At 39.0% G+C, this 16,192-nt stretch overlaps 1 protein-coding gene across 7 annotated transcripts in view; it reads right to left on the reverse strand.

Annotated features, from left to right (window-relative positions):
* Positions 1–16,192, reverse strand: part of CARMIL1 (capping protein regulator and myosin 1 linker 1) — a 262,767-nt gene that overhangs the window by 132,676 nt on the left and 113,899 nt on the right. For all 7 annotated transcript variants that reach the window (XM_025052169.1, XM_015595507.2, XM_015595506.2 and 4 more), the window contains exons 6-9: positions 10,006–10,103; positions 9,601–9,671; positions 9,277–9,350; positions 869–944 (exon numbers count right to left, since the gene is read on the reverse strand). In XM_025052169.1, the coding sequence (XP_024907937.1) occupies positions 869–944; positions 9,277–9,350; positions 9,601–9,671; positions 10,006–10,103 (319 nt within the window). The remainder of the gene's footprint in view (positions 1–868; positions 945–9,276; positions 9,351–9,600; positions 9,672–10,005; positions 10,104–16,192) is intronic.

The raw sequence follows: 16,192 nt of genomic DNA on the forward strand, positions 1-16,192 counted from the left end.
CTTCTACAGAAAACGCCTCAAGCCGCTCACCCCCAGGCCAGTTCAGAGAACCAACAGCCAATCCTCTAGGAAATCTCAACTTTCCACTTTCTATAGATCTATATCTCAGTCCAAACCCTACCTCTTTGCTATGAACACCTTAAACCACCAGTTTCTGTGACCTCTGAAAGCTGGAGGCTTGAATGTAAGAGTCTCCAATAAAACAACATCTGAATTATTTCCTGTCCTAAAATGAAGCAGCAACAAGCTAACTCTTGGATAAGCATCCATCTATGTGGCTGCTTTGGAAATGCAAAAAAAAACCCTAACAGAGCGTCTTATTCCCACTAGTCAAACAGATCAAAAATTTGGTTCCCCCATACCTTCCAAAAACCAACAGATTTCACTTTGATTTCATTTTGCTTACATATAAATCTACCCAAACACTCATCTAGAAAATTGAGTGTTAACTACCATAACTAACTCAACCAAAGCAACTCTACCTGGTAACATTTTCCTAAATTCTTAGGAAGGAAGTTTTGTAGCAATGTAATGAAAGACAGGAACATAAAATCTGCTATTTGCAGTTGTGCAAATGTAACTTAAATAGTTTTTGCCAACAGAATGAGTGTGTACTGAAGGCTACAATAAATGTCTTTCTGTTCATCATCCAAAATTGCCTGAAGCAGCTGAAAACATGAGGACGTACTCTCTGAGGCATCTCACATTACGAACTTTATAAAATGTTATGAAGATCAATGATAGGAAAATATCTCCTCAAGAAATAACATGTATGCAGCTTGTCAGTATAGTAGAAAAACAAATGTTTTTTGATAAATATTAGGTTTTTGAAATTCAACATAGCTAAGCAACATCTTCTATTACTTACCAGTTTTAGATCCTTAGAGGACAGCTTTGTGAACCATTGATTGTATTCCAGAGCAGCAATGATAGGTATTAGATCCCTAGAAGCAGAAATAACAAAATAAATGAATGTGCTCTTGCAACAGCCACATTGGTACTTTATTTTTAATCCATGACATCCCCATTTACTTGTTAATTTCTATTATTTATATACAAACACACCATCCAGGCAAAAATATTTCGATTACTAGATGACAATTAAATTCTCTAGGACAGATCCTTCAGTATGATGTAAGCAGAATTCTTAAAAGCTGAAGTTAAATTAATTACCTCTAGGGACTCCGATTCCTATTTCCAAAGGAAAAGAGGATGGTAGCAGTATTTGCTTGTCTTACTTCTTTAATTTACTTCATAAATTTTTTATCTACATCAAGTATGTCATATAATCTCTAGTCAGAGGAATTTATAAAAGTGCAAGGATCGTGTCTAGACTGATAATAAGTGAAACAGATGGATCCCCAATGCATAGCAAGCATCCTACAACTATTTGGTAGTTTCTTGCAGATATTAACACTAATTATATACATGAGAGAGCCATGGAGTGAAGCTATTTGATCAGCGACCTGCCACCACTCTATTTTTCCTGCCTGATCTCCTATCACATGTCATAACTCATACTCAACCCCAAAAGCAGACAGTTCACTAACTCATCAAAACATATTATGCAATTTCACTATCAGAATTATCTTTAACTGCTATGGTTCAGCTACGAAAATCCACATGTCCTTCAGTGCCTATATCATACACCCCTCTTCTGTAAGGTCTCCCTAGACGTCCGGCCAGCATACTGCTTGCAACTCTAGTAGTTATTTTATTCTATCTTTGTATTAGTTTGCTGCTTAAACATCAGTCCTTTACCATCTCTAAGTTCTTTGAAGACTAAGTCTCTTGTTTTAGTTTTGTGGCTTCAGTGAGGCCATATCAGTTTTATCCTTAGGGCAAATACAAGTAGCAAATACTTAAATTTTTAAGAAATAGAAAAGAAAGGCAGAAAGTAAAGAGAGAGCTAAAAATCAGCATTATTTCAGAGCTTGTAGGTACCAGGCCCTGTACTAGATCATCTCACTTAAAATCTGAAGACAATGTAGGAGGAGGTTAATTATCGCTTACATTTTACAGATGAAGAAATAGGTGTTCAGGGACATCTAGGCCACAGGGACAGGACTACAGTTGAAGCACAGAGTCTGATGCACCATGTGTACAGTTTCATTAGACATGCTTTTAAAAGGCAAAATGAGAGCCCGTACAGAAAACCGTGCAAAAAAAGTAGCAGTCTCAGTCATATGATTCCACATGCTATTTTCCTACTTTATTCACTTTAAGTTTTAGATTTAAAAAGAAAGTTTTAGATTAAAAAGCAAGCATGACAACTCTTTACGCAATTGCTATGGTCTTCACTGTTTTCATCTCCACTGACCAAGTGCTCAGAACAAGTCCCGGCTGCTCTCCCAGCGTCTCAGGACAAGCTATAGCTTCTCTGAGGGTGAATTCCGCCTCGTTACACAGCCTTCTCCTGTCCTGCTCCACTCAGGGACTACGGCAACATCCTCATCTCAGCTCCTTTTGTGGATTTAATGTCAAGTGGTGACTACACTTCAGAACCTCTGTATTGTGTATTCTATTCTATTGCTTGAGGTGAAGTACTGCTGGCTTTTGTCATAATGAATGAATTTTCAGGCACTGAAGAGCGCATCATTAACAGAACCAGGTTTTGTGTTAATGCAGTGGGTCAGGCAGCATCATCTCCACACAAAATAGGAAAAAAACCTTGAAAAAATATGCTGGTACATTAAAAGTCTAATACTTAATGACACCAGAAGTATAAACATTTAAAATTTTCAAAATACACAGCCGTCTAGGTGCATATCTGTGTGATACAGTCAATGACTGTAATTAGTAAAAACTGCATATAAAATGATATAAATGGTTCCAAATCTAGACAATGTGTTTTTCTTAAGAGAAAAAAATATAGCAAAATGTTATAAGGACACCTTGCAAGGTGGTAGCATTAAAGGTGATGTAATTTTTTTTCTAACACAATTTATATGTGATATTTTAAAATGTTTTGATGATCCATAATCTAAAAGAATTATGAAATTTTCTATGGACGATGTAAATAATATTTTATTTTAGGAAAAAAAATGTCCATGAAAATGATGGAGATTCGTGCATGTTGCCACGGTCTGTCTTCCATGTTTCTCTAAATTACATGAATGCCTAGGCTTTTAGTGTTAAAGACTAATTTGAAGGAAACAATCACATAGCTCAATGCGTTCAATAAATATTTATTTAGTACCTATTAACTACTAGGAAGGGTTATCAGACTCTGTTGAGTAGGGGGCATGTTCAAAATACCATAAGGACACAGGAGGACAGCAAGTACTTGAGACTGGAGCAGACAGGGAAGGGTCCGCAGGGCTTAAAAGATAGGAAGGGGCCAACCAGGCAGGAAAAAGGGAATGGAGTATTTCAAGTAATTAGAAACAACATGTACAAAGGCATGGGAACTGGAAATGCCCAGCAACTCCAACCATTTACATAGTCAACATGTGCCAGCCATTGTGAATGAATCACTGGGCATGATGCAACCATGAACACAGCAAGATGGTCCCTCTGTTGATGACACTGACAGCCTGGCAGAACCTGGCAGAAGGCTTAGGAAATAAAAGCAGCTGTAATAGAGTGAGAGATAATCCCTATGGAGCAGGGCACTGTGAGATACTATGGTGTATAGCAGAGGAACATTGATCAGGAAAAGGTAGGTCAGGAACATTGATCAGGAAAAGGTAGGTCAGGGAAGGGGTTCTTACAGGAAATTGTTAAGCTGCCTGAGATGAGGGAGTAGGATGGGACACATAATCCAGGCAGAAGAAATGGTCAACAGAGTATAATTATTACAACTGGTGGAGTAGGGGGAGAAGGGGAACGGTGATTGAAAATTGATTTACTCAGGTCTTCTAAGGAGAGGCAATGGCCTATTTCTTGAGCTAAGTGGTGAACACAGTGGTTAACTTTACAACTATGTGCATTCTAGTACATTTTCTAGTACTTTTCTCTAAGGAGACAAGTATGAGCATGGCCTTGGTAGCATTGTTCACGACAGTTATTAAACTAACCAAAATGACTGCTCAACAGTAGAATGGAAAAACTATACAATGTTATGCATTAGAATAAAAAACAAACAAAAGAAACTATAGCTACATACAGCCCGTGAAACCTCAGTTTCTCAGGTACTTAACACCTCTCTCTCAACCAAAGAATGGAGAGCTTTAAGTTTGAGAAGACCAAGTGTCTAGGAAGCACTTTTGCAAACACTTGTGGAAAGTCAAGGTCCGAACTAAGTGATGTTCAGGATTCCTAGCATTCATTACTCCAGGAACATCTAAGCCACCATGACAGCCAAACATAAAGGCCAGAACCAGGGAGACTCAGGTGTAGATACAACAAACAGTACCACAGCAATGATCGAAACTCTGATTTAGTCCCACTTACATAGAAAACACACAAGATAGTACATAACAAATTTCATTTCTGAGTTTACTTTCCTGGATGTGTGAACACACAAGCAAACCTTGGATAAATAGTTTGGCATTTACATGGACCTCCCAAATGCTGTGCTGACACCACCTCGCTGCAAAGAAGTCCCCTGATTTCCCTGGTGAGATCTCTGTCAATGAGGACCAACCCTTTCACGGTTTCGCAAAGCACTGATTATATTACACAATGGAGAAAGGGTTCCAAGCACCAGTGCTTAGCATCTTGACAGATTTTCTCATGATGTAAAGTGGTTAACAGTTTTTTACCATTGGTCCATGGCATTTATTGTGCATCCCACTGTTTTGCTTTGACCTCCTAAGAGACTCTTAATAACCGTGTGACTTTAGGTTTGAAGAGTAAAGTTGGCCTTGAAGCCTGACAGCAGTTTAGGGAACCCCTGTGCAAGTCTTGGCAACATGGTGTTCTCTTGTACGTTTCCACGTGACGCTTTCATCATTTTCTTAAAATATCAGCAAAAACATTCATAAGACGCCAAATCCTGAGAAGGAAGAGCTATGGAACCTCTAGAGCTTTAGAGCATAGAATTTTAGAACCACATGAAAGTGCCATTTTTTATATTGTGCTGGAGAGAAACAAGACAGTTAATATTCCCTAACCTTCTCCTGATGTAAATTTGTTACAAGCAGAGTTGCTTCTGTTACGGTTATTGTTATTAGTCTAGTCACCGGTTGGGGTTTACAATAAAAGTTGGGATCTTTATTTCTCATCTCAGTTGACAACCTCTAAATAAGCTAAACCTTCCCTTAAAACTCAAAAGAACCAACAATAGCATCATAGGAAAAAAAGCATGAACTAGTCTCTGGAAATCCAAAATATTCTGTAATAAAGGGATGATGTAACTCTAATTCTTTTTTGTTCAAATTAAGAAAACCGGTCACTTTACACAGTTTTTGTTTAAATAGGACAAGCCTTTTAGAATATAAAAATAGCAAGCATATATTTAAACAGTTTTATGTACTGGCATGAAGTGTTTTAAATACATTAATCCATGTAGTCCTCCCAATAGCCCAGGAGGATGGACCACCATTAACATCATTTTACAGATGAAGACCCCAAGGCACAGAGAGGTCAGAGAGCCACCCACGGTCGCAGAGTTAGTCTGAGCAGAGCCATGCTTCATACCAGGCACTGTGTCTCATGAGCTCCTTGTCTAATGACTGAGGACTAACCTGCTTTCCATATTGTCAAGAGTCTCCAACCTACACTACAGAAAAGTCCAGGGTTTTCAGATCAAAGATTCCAAAACCTTTTTTCATCACGGTCAAAGACACACTCAGTTTCTAATTTGAAAGTTAATACCAAGATGTATTCCGAAGTGAAGTGATTTCACAAATAATGATAGTGCTCATGTTGCTTTGGACATCAAAAATAAACTGCTAATATTTGGGGACTATTTTAAAAAAGGTAAAATGCAAAAACAAAGAAATCTAAATCACTTGTCAAATTCTTTGCTACGTTAGATTCTAGATTCTTGACTTCTCTGGAGTAGCAGTTCCTACCTCATCTTTTTGATCTGTATGATTTCATAAGAATTTAACTTTTCCAGTTATTATTTTCAGGCCAGATTTCCCTCCCTACTCCCTTTCCCAGGCCCACCTCCTCCCTGAAATTATAAAAACACTGTAACTTTTAAACAGACAGTGTGAAATACTCCAGGAAAGTATTAAAGAATAAAAATAATTGACAGAATTGAAGGATGTCTAGCAAGCCCCATAATCTACAAGGTGGAAAAAGCGGAGGTAGAAAGCAACATTCCAGTGAACAGCATCATGATTGTGTGTAGTACATCTACACACCATGGGAGTGAAGGTTTCCCCTAATAAATCTCACCAACATTCAAAGGCTCAAAGGAGGTGTTTCATGCAAGAATGCAGTCTGGCCGCTCCATATGCTTCCTGCATGTGCATGATGGAATATGGAAAGGCTGGTAAAACTCAGAGCCACAGCAATATCTTCCTGACTTACTCATTTGATAGCTTCTCTGGGGATAATTTAGACTTTTCTCCTCTATATCGAATTTGAAAATGGGAGTTGGAGAGCTTTAAAAAGTTTAAAATGTTATGGATTAGCTATTCCTCCCTGATACCCTCATTTATACAGAGATATGACCTCTATATTATTATTAGGTGATTAGTTGGACTACTCACCAGCCCTGTGAAGACTATGACACGAAACACTGCAGAGGAGGATACTGCCAGATGTTTAAGAGCGGTCTCTAAACTTTTTGATCATTCCCTCCTGACTGAAAACTATTTTGAGTACGCATCTTCCCAAAAATCTGTGTTTACGTACTACTGTCATAATATATTAGTGTAAAACATATATACACTATAACATATATACAAACATATATACAAATAAAATGGATGAGAAAAATATAAACATAAAACAAACCCTACTATTTTTTTGATGTTTCTCCAATATATCATTAATTTATTCACCACCGGGTCCACCTGACCCAGGCTAGGAACCAAGTTTTACAAAATTATTTACAGAAGTTTTTGAATGGAAACGGAAGCTAATGCTATTTGCACCTGATTCCACATTGTGAACAGCGTTTCTTCCTTTTTAAATGAGGGTACGCATATGATAATTATTGGCACTATATGTTAGCGAACTCCAGCTCAACACGTGGCCTATTTAACCTCTTCTCTTTCACCGCCAATTTGCCTAATTCCTCCATTGTTTATTTTGTTTTTTAGATCATAAATATATGAAATTATATGAAAATATATGAAATTATATGAAATTATTTGTCTTTCTCTGCCTGATCAATAAGTTCAGTAGTGACATTTAACAGATGTCATTTCCCCTATTGTGTAACAGCAAAATATTTGGAAGCTATGCATAACTCAGTGAGTCAGTATTTTCTAAAAGACCTGGGAGGAATGCTGCATAACCATGTACAGGTAAGATCACTCAAAGCACAAGATAGACCAAATGGGTTTTAATGGAAAACACAACCAGTTCATTGATATGGTCTCAGACGTTGCAAATGATCTTTAAGAAACCATCACTTGTTGAGTTTAGGTGAAGAATCCAATAAAAATATCCATAATTCTGTGAAAAGGCTATTAAAAATATTCCCTTTTCTAATTATGTGTTTTCATAAGGCTGGATTTTCTATACATAATTTAGTCAAAGTAACAAATCATAACAGATTGAATACAGAGGCAAATATGAGAACCCAGCTGTCTTCTTCTAAGTCAGAAACTAAACAGATCTGCAAAAAGGAAAACTAGTGCCACTCTTCTTGCTGACTTATTTTTGTTTTTGAAAATAGTTATTTTTCATTAAAATGGTATCTCTGTTAGCATGTAATGGATTTATTTATTTTTAAAGGAATTAATTTAAAAATTTATAATTTTAGTTTTAATTTCTACTATGACAAATGCCAAAAGCTGTGACCCGCGAAAATAATTATTTAATAATTTTTAAGACACGAAAGGATCCAGGGACCAAAATCATTGAGATTTGATGCTGTAGGCCCGCCTTCTCCTACCTTAGTCTACATGCAATTCTGTTTTAATTGAAAATTTCAAACCAAAATATTTTCCCTTTTTGTCTGTCAGTTCACTTTTTCATGAGCTATACAGGAAACATCTTCTTTAAATGTGGTTATGAATTTCCTTCATGTGTAGGGAGAGGGAGACCATATCCGGACAGGAGAAGACTGCCTGTTCTCTCAAAAGGAAATGAATCCAAGCTTGAGATTCAGGGTTTTAGGCGCTTCAGCCACAACTACAGACACGGCTCCACCCTCCCCCACGGACCCAGGCCTTGCAGACAGGAGCGCAACCCACCAAGGATACTTTTTCTTGGTTCAATTCAGGCTAGAACTCTTCAGAGACCCCACTATGATTCTGGATTTCTGGCCAGGTGAGTGGAAGAATCATTTGACATAGTACTCTGGGGTAAGAAGAGGTAATAATGCTCTCTGTAATCCTAATTGCCCAAATGGCATAAAAGGTACAGGTGAAATACTGGACTTCCTTCTCTCAATTCCAAGCACAGAGAAAAGACTTATTGGGCCAGGGTTCACTGGGGGAGGGCTGATATCTGTCCACCCCTCAGCACATCTGGGGTTGAGAAGATTGGGCTGGGCCAGGAAACATTACCAGAAAAGACATTCAGGGTAAGGGGTGTAAGATAACTCAGATCTGTCCTTGCAGAGAGAAGGGAGAACTGAACGAAGCTTTTCTCTGGGACCTGATCACACTAGCCACAGCCCCGAATACATTAAAGTCACTCTCATAAAACCTAAAAGTTTCTCAAATAACTTGTCACAGGTGTCATAGTTTTATTATCACTATCATAAGGCAGACATTGGCTAACTGATTCCCACCAATATCTGCATGTATACCTAGTAATCCCTGATTCATAAAGAAACTGTGAAGTAAGTCCTTTGTTAGGATTTCAGCACAAAATTTCCTCCTAGGAAAAAATTGTTCTAAATGGCAACTAGTTAAAAGAGAGCTATATTTTATATGCAGGCCAGATTAAATAGACTTTGCGAGCTGGTATAAGAACCTAAGAATTACATTGTTTCCATGGGAAAAGCACATTTTCTAACTATAGACTCTCCATTTGAGGTATAAACGGCACTCCCATGCCAAAGCATTCGTAGTGACAAACACATTTGAAACTATTAGTTGAAAGGCAAAATCCAGAGATTCCTAGATTCTCTTATTCCTCTTATAAAAGGATTCTCTGGAGACAAGGTATAAGGTACATCCCTCAGTGTCAGCAGAGAAGTGCAGCTCTGAAAGCATAGAGTAGAAGAAAAAAAAGGAAATAAAGAAGAAAACAGCTCACCTGTGGTCAAGATGACTGAAGTCCTGTAAATTCAATTCCCGGGTGTCTTGTGTCAGATAAATTGTATCCACATCCTATTTGAAATATAAATCGGTCATGTAAATAGTCCACATAAATGACCGGGGAAGCAAGAGAGATGCAAAGAGAATCAGACAATGACATAGGCAGATTTTTATGTAATCTAAGTAAGGAAGATTGTAAACAAAAAATGACTGGTGGGAAAAAGAAAAAATAATCCAGCCAAATATTGGAATACTCTCCTGGTGTGTATGTGTGTGTAAGTGTGTGTGCATGTGTGCACGCACATGCACACTAAACACTTACCCATTGCACTTCTTCCCTATATGGAAACCCCAGCCAGTCGCAAACACAGGCATACATCTGAGAAAATCCACCTGAAACACACAACAGAAATGTGACAGTTTTTTTGGCTAAATAATTTTTAAATTAAAATTTAAAAGCTTAAATATGGCCGATGTCAACACGGCTGATCATTCTTTCTGTTTGAAAAAACAACCAAGATTCTCCTCCCTGTTCTATAGTAAGTACATAACAGAATGCAATACAGCTTATATATAGAACTTCTGTCCACCAATCAAGCCTGTGCAGTGCTAATTACACCTTAAAACTAATTGTACCTTTACAGTAGTATGCTAGAAATAGACTTCACTTCCTGGCCAGGGGACATCATACAGCCACTTATATTTTGGTTTTAAAATGCATGCTCACCACAGGGGCCCTGCTCAGACACGGTCTGGCTGTCCCACAGAGCCTGGAGACTGGCCAGTCGCTCAGATGGCTCCATGGATACCTTTTTCATGATTCTCCTGTAAGGTCAATAAGAAGAACAATGAACTTCAAAAATCAAGTGTTTTGAACTGCTTTAGAAATCTATTTTGTGATATGTCTTTTTTCCAAAGAGGTGTTGCTTAAATTTTGGTAAATATAATTCTATTTTTTTAATATTAGCTGAAAATCTACAGGAAATTCATAATAAACCCCTTCATTTAGCTTCCCTTTATAAGCTAAAGGCATCTAGTAATGTAAATTGTCTCCATGTTATTTAGTTGTTTTATAACATTAGAGTTTATAGAAATAGTTAGAAGATAGTGTGTTCTACTTAGAACTGTTATTCCGTGTATAGTAAATATAAATTTCTAATTTTTAAAGAATTAAAGTACAAAGCTCCTCCTCTATCCCTTTCACAGCACCCCATACGAGTGTCCACCAAGAAACTGGGCATCTCACGTTAGAAGAGTTGTTCCTTTCACTCTCTCCCCCACGGACTGTTACTCCTCTGGAGCAGAGGACCTGTCTAACTCCCCTCACCCCCCAACCTGACAAAGGTCCTGCCCACACATGCAGCCGCGGGACATGCTGGTTAAAAGCACAGCCAACCACCATTATTTGCAGAACTGGCAAAATAAGAGGGATACTGACCAGAAGGTAAGAAATTAATACCTGTGGGATACTGACCAGAAGGTAAGAAATTAATACCTGTGAAGTTATCAGAACAACCCCTGGTGCATGGTCAGGTCTCCACAGATAGTAGTTGATGCTATCATAGTTATCACATAGGAAACATTTAATGAATAATTTGTGAATTCAGTAATTCAGCCACAAAATTGTATTACATGTCTACAGTCTGCAAAGACTACTTCCCAAGTACTAGGCCGGCACACAGCCATGAACAAAACAGATAGTGTCCCTGCCCTTAGCGAGAGCCAGACAAACAGGCAACACAAGAACAGAAGTGGTCATATAGGGGAAATTCAGGGCAAAAGGTGGGGATGAAGAAGAGGCACTTAACTCATTATCTGGTGGAGCAAGGGCAGTGCAGCAAGGGAGCTTGCAAGCGCTCCTCAGTATATGATAAATCTGCATGTACTAAGAGTAAAGGAGGAAGAAAGGGTTTATTAGGTGAAGCCTGGGGAGGAAGCGTTTCAGATAAAGGGAGAGCAAGTTCATGGAGAAGAGAAAGCTTGTGGTTACCAGAAACTGAATACAGTTCAAAAGAGTGGGCCAAAAACATGCCACAGGGATGGGAACAGAGGAGTCTGGGAGCTCGGCAGGAACCAAGGCACGGAGATCCTTGGAGGTCAAATTAAGGGGTTTGGGTTTATTTTTAAAATGATGAGAAACCAGGAGAGCCTAAACAAGGATGACTAGATAAGCACCGTAAATAAATGCCTGGGGCCGGTGGACCGAACTTTGGTGATATAGAGAGAAATAACTTAGGAAATGACAAAGAAATTCCTATACCTGTAAGAACCTAGTGGGAGGGAAGGTCATGAGTTTTTGGTGGCACCACATTGGAGAGCTGAGAGATCTCAGCAGCCCGTTGTGTGTGGAAAAGGGGTGGCTGGCTTGCTGCGGCATCACAGATTGTCCAGGCAGGCGGCCAGAGAAACAGCAGGGACAGAAGGAGCTGAGGATATGACAAGGCTGAACTGATGGACACTGCGGGCTAAGCGGTCAGAAAGGGGAGGCAGGAAGGGGTGGAAGGAGGGGGATAAGCTGGGGCCCCCCAAAAAGTCCCTGTGCTGGTATATTCAAGGGAGAAAAACTGAGAGGCTATGGCTGTGACTGCACCATGGGAGAAGCTGTTCCAGAAGTTGACAAGGTCTAGGGCCTGGCCACAAGGGCACTGTGGAGGTGAAGGGGGCCTGGGCCGGGGGTGGGGATGGAGGGGTGTTGGGGAGGCTGCCAGCAGGTCGGAACTGCCCAGGGCCAGGCCATGACCCGGGTGCAAAGTGGTGAAGCACACATACTGTATGGCACGAAACATATTTTACTCCTTCTGTGATGATGTAAAAGCTCTCAGTCGTCATGAATGCCAATCACTGTGTTGGAGTAGAAGAAAATGTCCCCAGTTGTCTCCGCTTTCTGACTGAATAGATTCCAAATAAACATGATAGAGACTGACAAGGTGCCTGCTGGCCTGTTCTGACAGAAAACCTCAAATAAATCCCAAAGCAGGTAAATACGAACATTGTGCTGGCATGGAAATATTCCTCCTGCTACTTTGAAATTTTTATGATTGAAGCATAATGAGGTATATAACCAATGGATTTCAAATGTCATAAATTCCTTCAAATTCTTGTGTAAATGCACAAGAACTCCAAGCGCGGCATGATCTTTCTCTGTTTTACCGGAAACACCAATCATTAAGTTCTATTATTCTAAAAGTCCTTAATGTGAGAACTAACTGTGGGTCTAAGAGGACATTCGCCATGAAAGTCATCATACAAAATTTGGCCATTTGGAATGGCTCATTTTGTTCAGTACTGTCCTCCAGGTATTTCAGTGGCACTATTTTCTAGCAACATCAAGACAGTGACACCAAATATGCAAAGAAACAGCAAAGGAGTTGAAAGCGGACCGAGGCATTTACACAGCTGAGTGACAGACATCTTGGACACAGAGGATGGACTTAGGTCTGACTTCATCTCAGATCACATTTCTCTTCTAAAATTCTTGCTTTACTTCTGCAGACTGCAGGGCATGCTATTTCAATGACACAGAATGAACTTTAGTTAGTCAAAAGCAGGAAGAAAACAAGGCAAAACTCTCTGGCAGGAAGCTGGTAGGAATAACCATAGGAAGATGGCAGTCTAGGGTCACAGAAATAAACAAATCTTCAGGGCAGATTTGGGAACCAGAGCCTCAATTTTACTCCAAGAACAACACTGGACATTCAGCCTCGTGATAGGGGGAGTCAACTAGAGACTGAGGGGGGCAGCAGCTAGTGTGGACGTCTGCGTGAGCAAGGCCCTGCTGTGAGGACCCTGCACCTGGTGGGTTCTTCACCTTCAAAACCACTCTTCAAGTCATTCTGAGCTTTTCTAAGGAGCTCTACTTCCGTAACATCTCATTTTCCTTTTTCAAAGAACTAAACTTCCAGAAGGCGGCAACTGTTTCTTATCTTTTCTAACACCATGCACAGAAACAGAGTTAGAGGAAAATCCATGCCACACACGTTGTTTTCTGTCTGTAGCTAAATAACAGCAATGATCCCATCTGTGTGTGCATCACAGGGCACACGCAGACACAGAGAGTGTCAGACAGACAGACACAGGATTTGCTGTCAGAATAATTGTGAGGTAAATCAAAGTCCTAGCAAACAGATGGGTCAGGCCTGCCACTTACGTGCAGGCAGTACTACATAGCTGAATCAATTCCATGTGCATTATGTACATTAAATTTACACAAGATTCAGAAATAGTTTTATGTGGCAAGGAACAGTGAACTAGATGACGAGCATACCAGCTCTTTACGCAAATATCACGCTTAAATTAATGACTTAAAAAAATTCCGATTTTAATACACTAAATTAATTGATTTATTTAAAATTCACTTCCAATGCTCCTCCGATGTAATATGCAATTGTCTACAGAACAGTATATGTTTTAATGATGCAAATCACAGCACACCAGAATGTTACCACTGCTTTCGAAAAGTGAGGGGACTACCACAGTTTGTAAAAACCACCTTTCTTTTGTTTACATATTGACTCCTATTTTGACACTTTTCTTCACAATAATCTCACTTTTCATATTTCAATCAGCTTTTGACTTCGTTTTTATTACAGTAGTAAAGAAACATTGTCCTAACATACCAAAGCTAACAGCCAACTTTCGGAAGTGTCACACATGAAAAAATAACGAAGCATAAGAAAAAAATCATGTGAGAAGATTACTATTCTGTCACCTAAAGAGGATGTTACTATCTCATTAACAACAAAATAAATCAAATAACAGACATGCAATCAACTTACATATAAACAAATAATTTAAAAAAATCATAAACATCAAAGAAATCCCCTACAAACATCACCAATTTCCTTTCTGACTGCGCGGGCTTTCACTCCGATGCCTCTGGGTAACTGAATGCACAGCATATATAGCTAAAGCTTTTGAAGCACTATTAAAGCAGTTTCCATGAGTTAACTGAAATCCTCACGAAATCACAATAATAGCATTATCCCCATTTTATAGGTAAGGGCATGGAGCATTGAGAAGTGAGCTCTCTTGCCTAGAGTCTCGTCCCTGAAGGATCCACCCAACCTGACATCTTCCAGTTCCACGTTGAGGCTCTCTCCACTCAAGTCCATAAAGCATGGCTGCAGAATTAATTTTCCCTAAGTGTAACAACTATCACCTTATTCTAAAAGTCAAAAACCTCCCCCAGCTCCCTGATGCCTCCGCAGTGGGACCCCACCCTTATCTCTCTCATACCTGCAGGCTCCCAATTCCAGATAGGTTAGGCTGCAGCTGCACCTGCCCTCCCTCTGCACTCCCAGTGTCCAGTTACAGTCTTGGCCATCTGACCACAGAACTCTCCCCAGGCCCCTGCCTGACAATAGCCCTCCTCTCAAAAAAAAAAAAAAAAAGAGGAAAACACAAATCAAACGTTATTTTCTTGACATCTAGAGTTAAATGTCACTTCCTCTTCTCTGACATCTGCTATTTCACTCTCATCATTATATCATTTGTGGAACTTTCATACACTCTCTTTAGACTATAAACTCTTTGAGGTCAGGAAACATTCTACTTTCTATGTGCAACTGAAGAAGTTCTTGAGAACATTTTCTAAATTAATTCCAACTTATCCTAATGACTTAAAAACAAAAACAAAAACCTAGCTTGGCTTTGAAGAGCAGCCAAGGTTCTTGATATTAGAGAAGCTAAAGGCCACAATGCAAAACAGCTTCCTGAAGAGAATTGCCATGACAGACACCTCTGTGGAAACAGATTAAACAGCACTCAGGATATAAATATCTTCTGGGTGTCCTTCAATACCACCATCTTAGAGGCGAGGCCTCTGATGGTAGTCGGTACAACAGCCAAGATGAGAATGTTAAAAAAGCAATTCTAAAAGTGATTTGATTTTTAAATGGAATTTAAATTTTCTTCTTTAATCTTTACACTTTCTCTATATTATTTTGAAATAAACTTTACTTATTTAATGAGGTGGGGAATGTCACTTTGTAAAGGAAGGAGAGAGGAAGAGATAAATATTTTAACATATATGTGCAGAGTGAGGTGAAGATACTAGTGTAAATATTGATTTTAACTCAAAATCGTCATTATATTACCACCTACATTCTCCTGACTATAGTCAAAGGACTCATTATATTTTGTAGATATTTATATACTATTTTTATATATTTGATTTTGATCATGTGTGTTATTTTCTGAATTATATTTGGTTAAAACCAAAAATTCAGACTTTAGCAGGTACTGTCATTTATATATAGCCAAACTTAAATTATTCAAGCACTGGTTATCTGAACTGAGGGCTGCCTTGGCTGTTTTTGTCCTTCTGATTCTTGATAGCTGCTCATCAGACATTTTCCTGTTGACCAGTACCTGCCAGAAGTGTCCCGAGCATGGAGGGAGATAAGGGCTGGAGACCCGGGGTCCCCACGACAGGCTCAGGTCATATTTCTGATGGACCAATGACTCAAGCAAAGCTTGAGGATTCCAAATATGGTTTCAGATGGGACATGTGACATTACTATGCTTGCATGTTCTATATTATTTATGTAAAGGAACTATTTCCCTCACTGACAGCTTTAATATCAGGCACACTAAGAATGTAGAAGAGAAGATACGGATAGGATACCCACTTCTTCACCCTCTCTAGTCACAAGAACCAACACCAATATAATTACACATTTCCCAGGCCAAAATCATGTAATACAATCTAAGAAGCTTCAAGAGTAAAGGCAGAACATACAAGTCACAAAATACCAAGAGTTTATTTTGACAAGCTAATTGTGTGTGTTGAACAGGAAAGCAAAATGAAAGTCGAGTACATTTGAGTTATTTAAATTCTCTGCCAAGTCATTTTCTAAATAACCTGTGCCTTCTTCCATGCTGGTACCTTTCTTTGAACTGACTCTCCTTTCCCT

The sequence above is a fragment of the Pteropus alecto genome, unplaced genomic scaffold (assembly GCF_000325575.1).
Source record: "Pteropus alecto unplaced genomic scaffold, ASM32557v1 scaffold106, whole genome shotgun sequence".
NCBI classification, from domain to species: domain Eukaryota; kingdom Metazoa; phylum Chordata; class Mammalia; order Chiroptera; family Pteropodidae; genus Pteropus; species Pteropus alecto.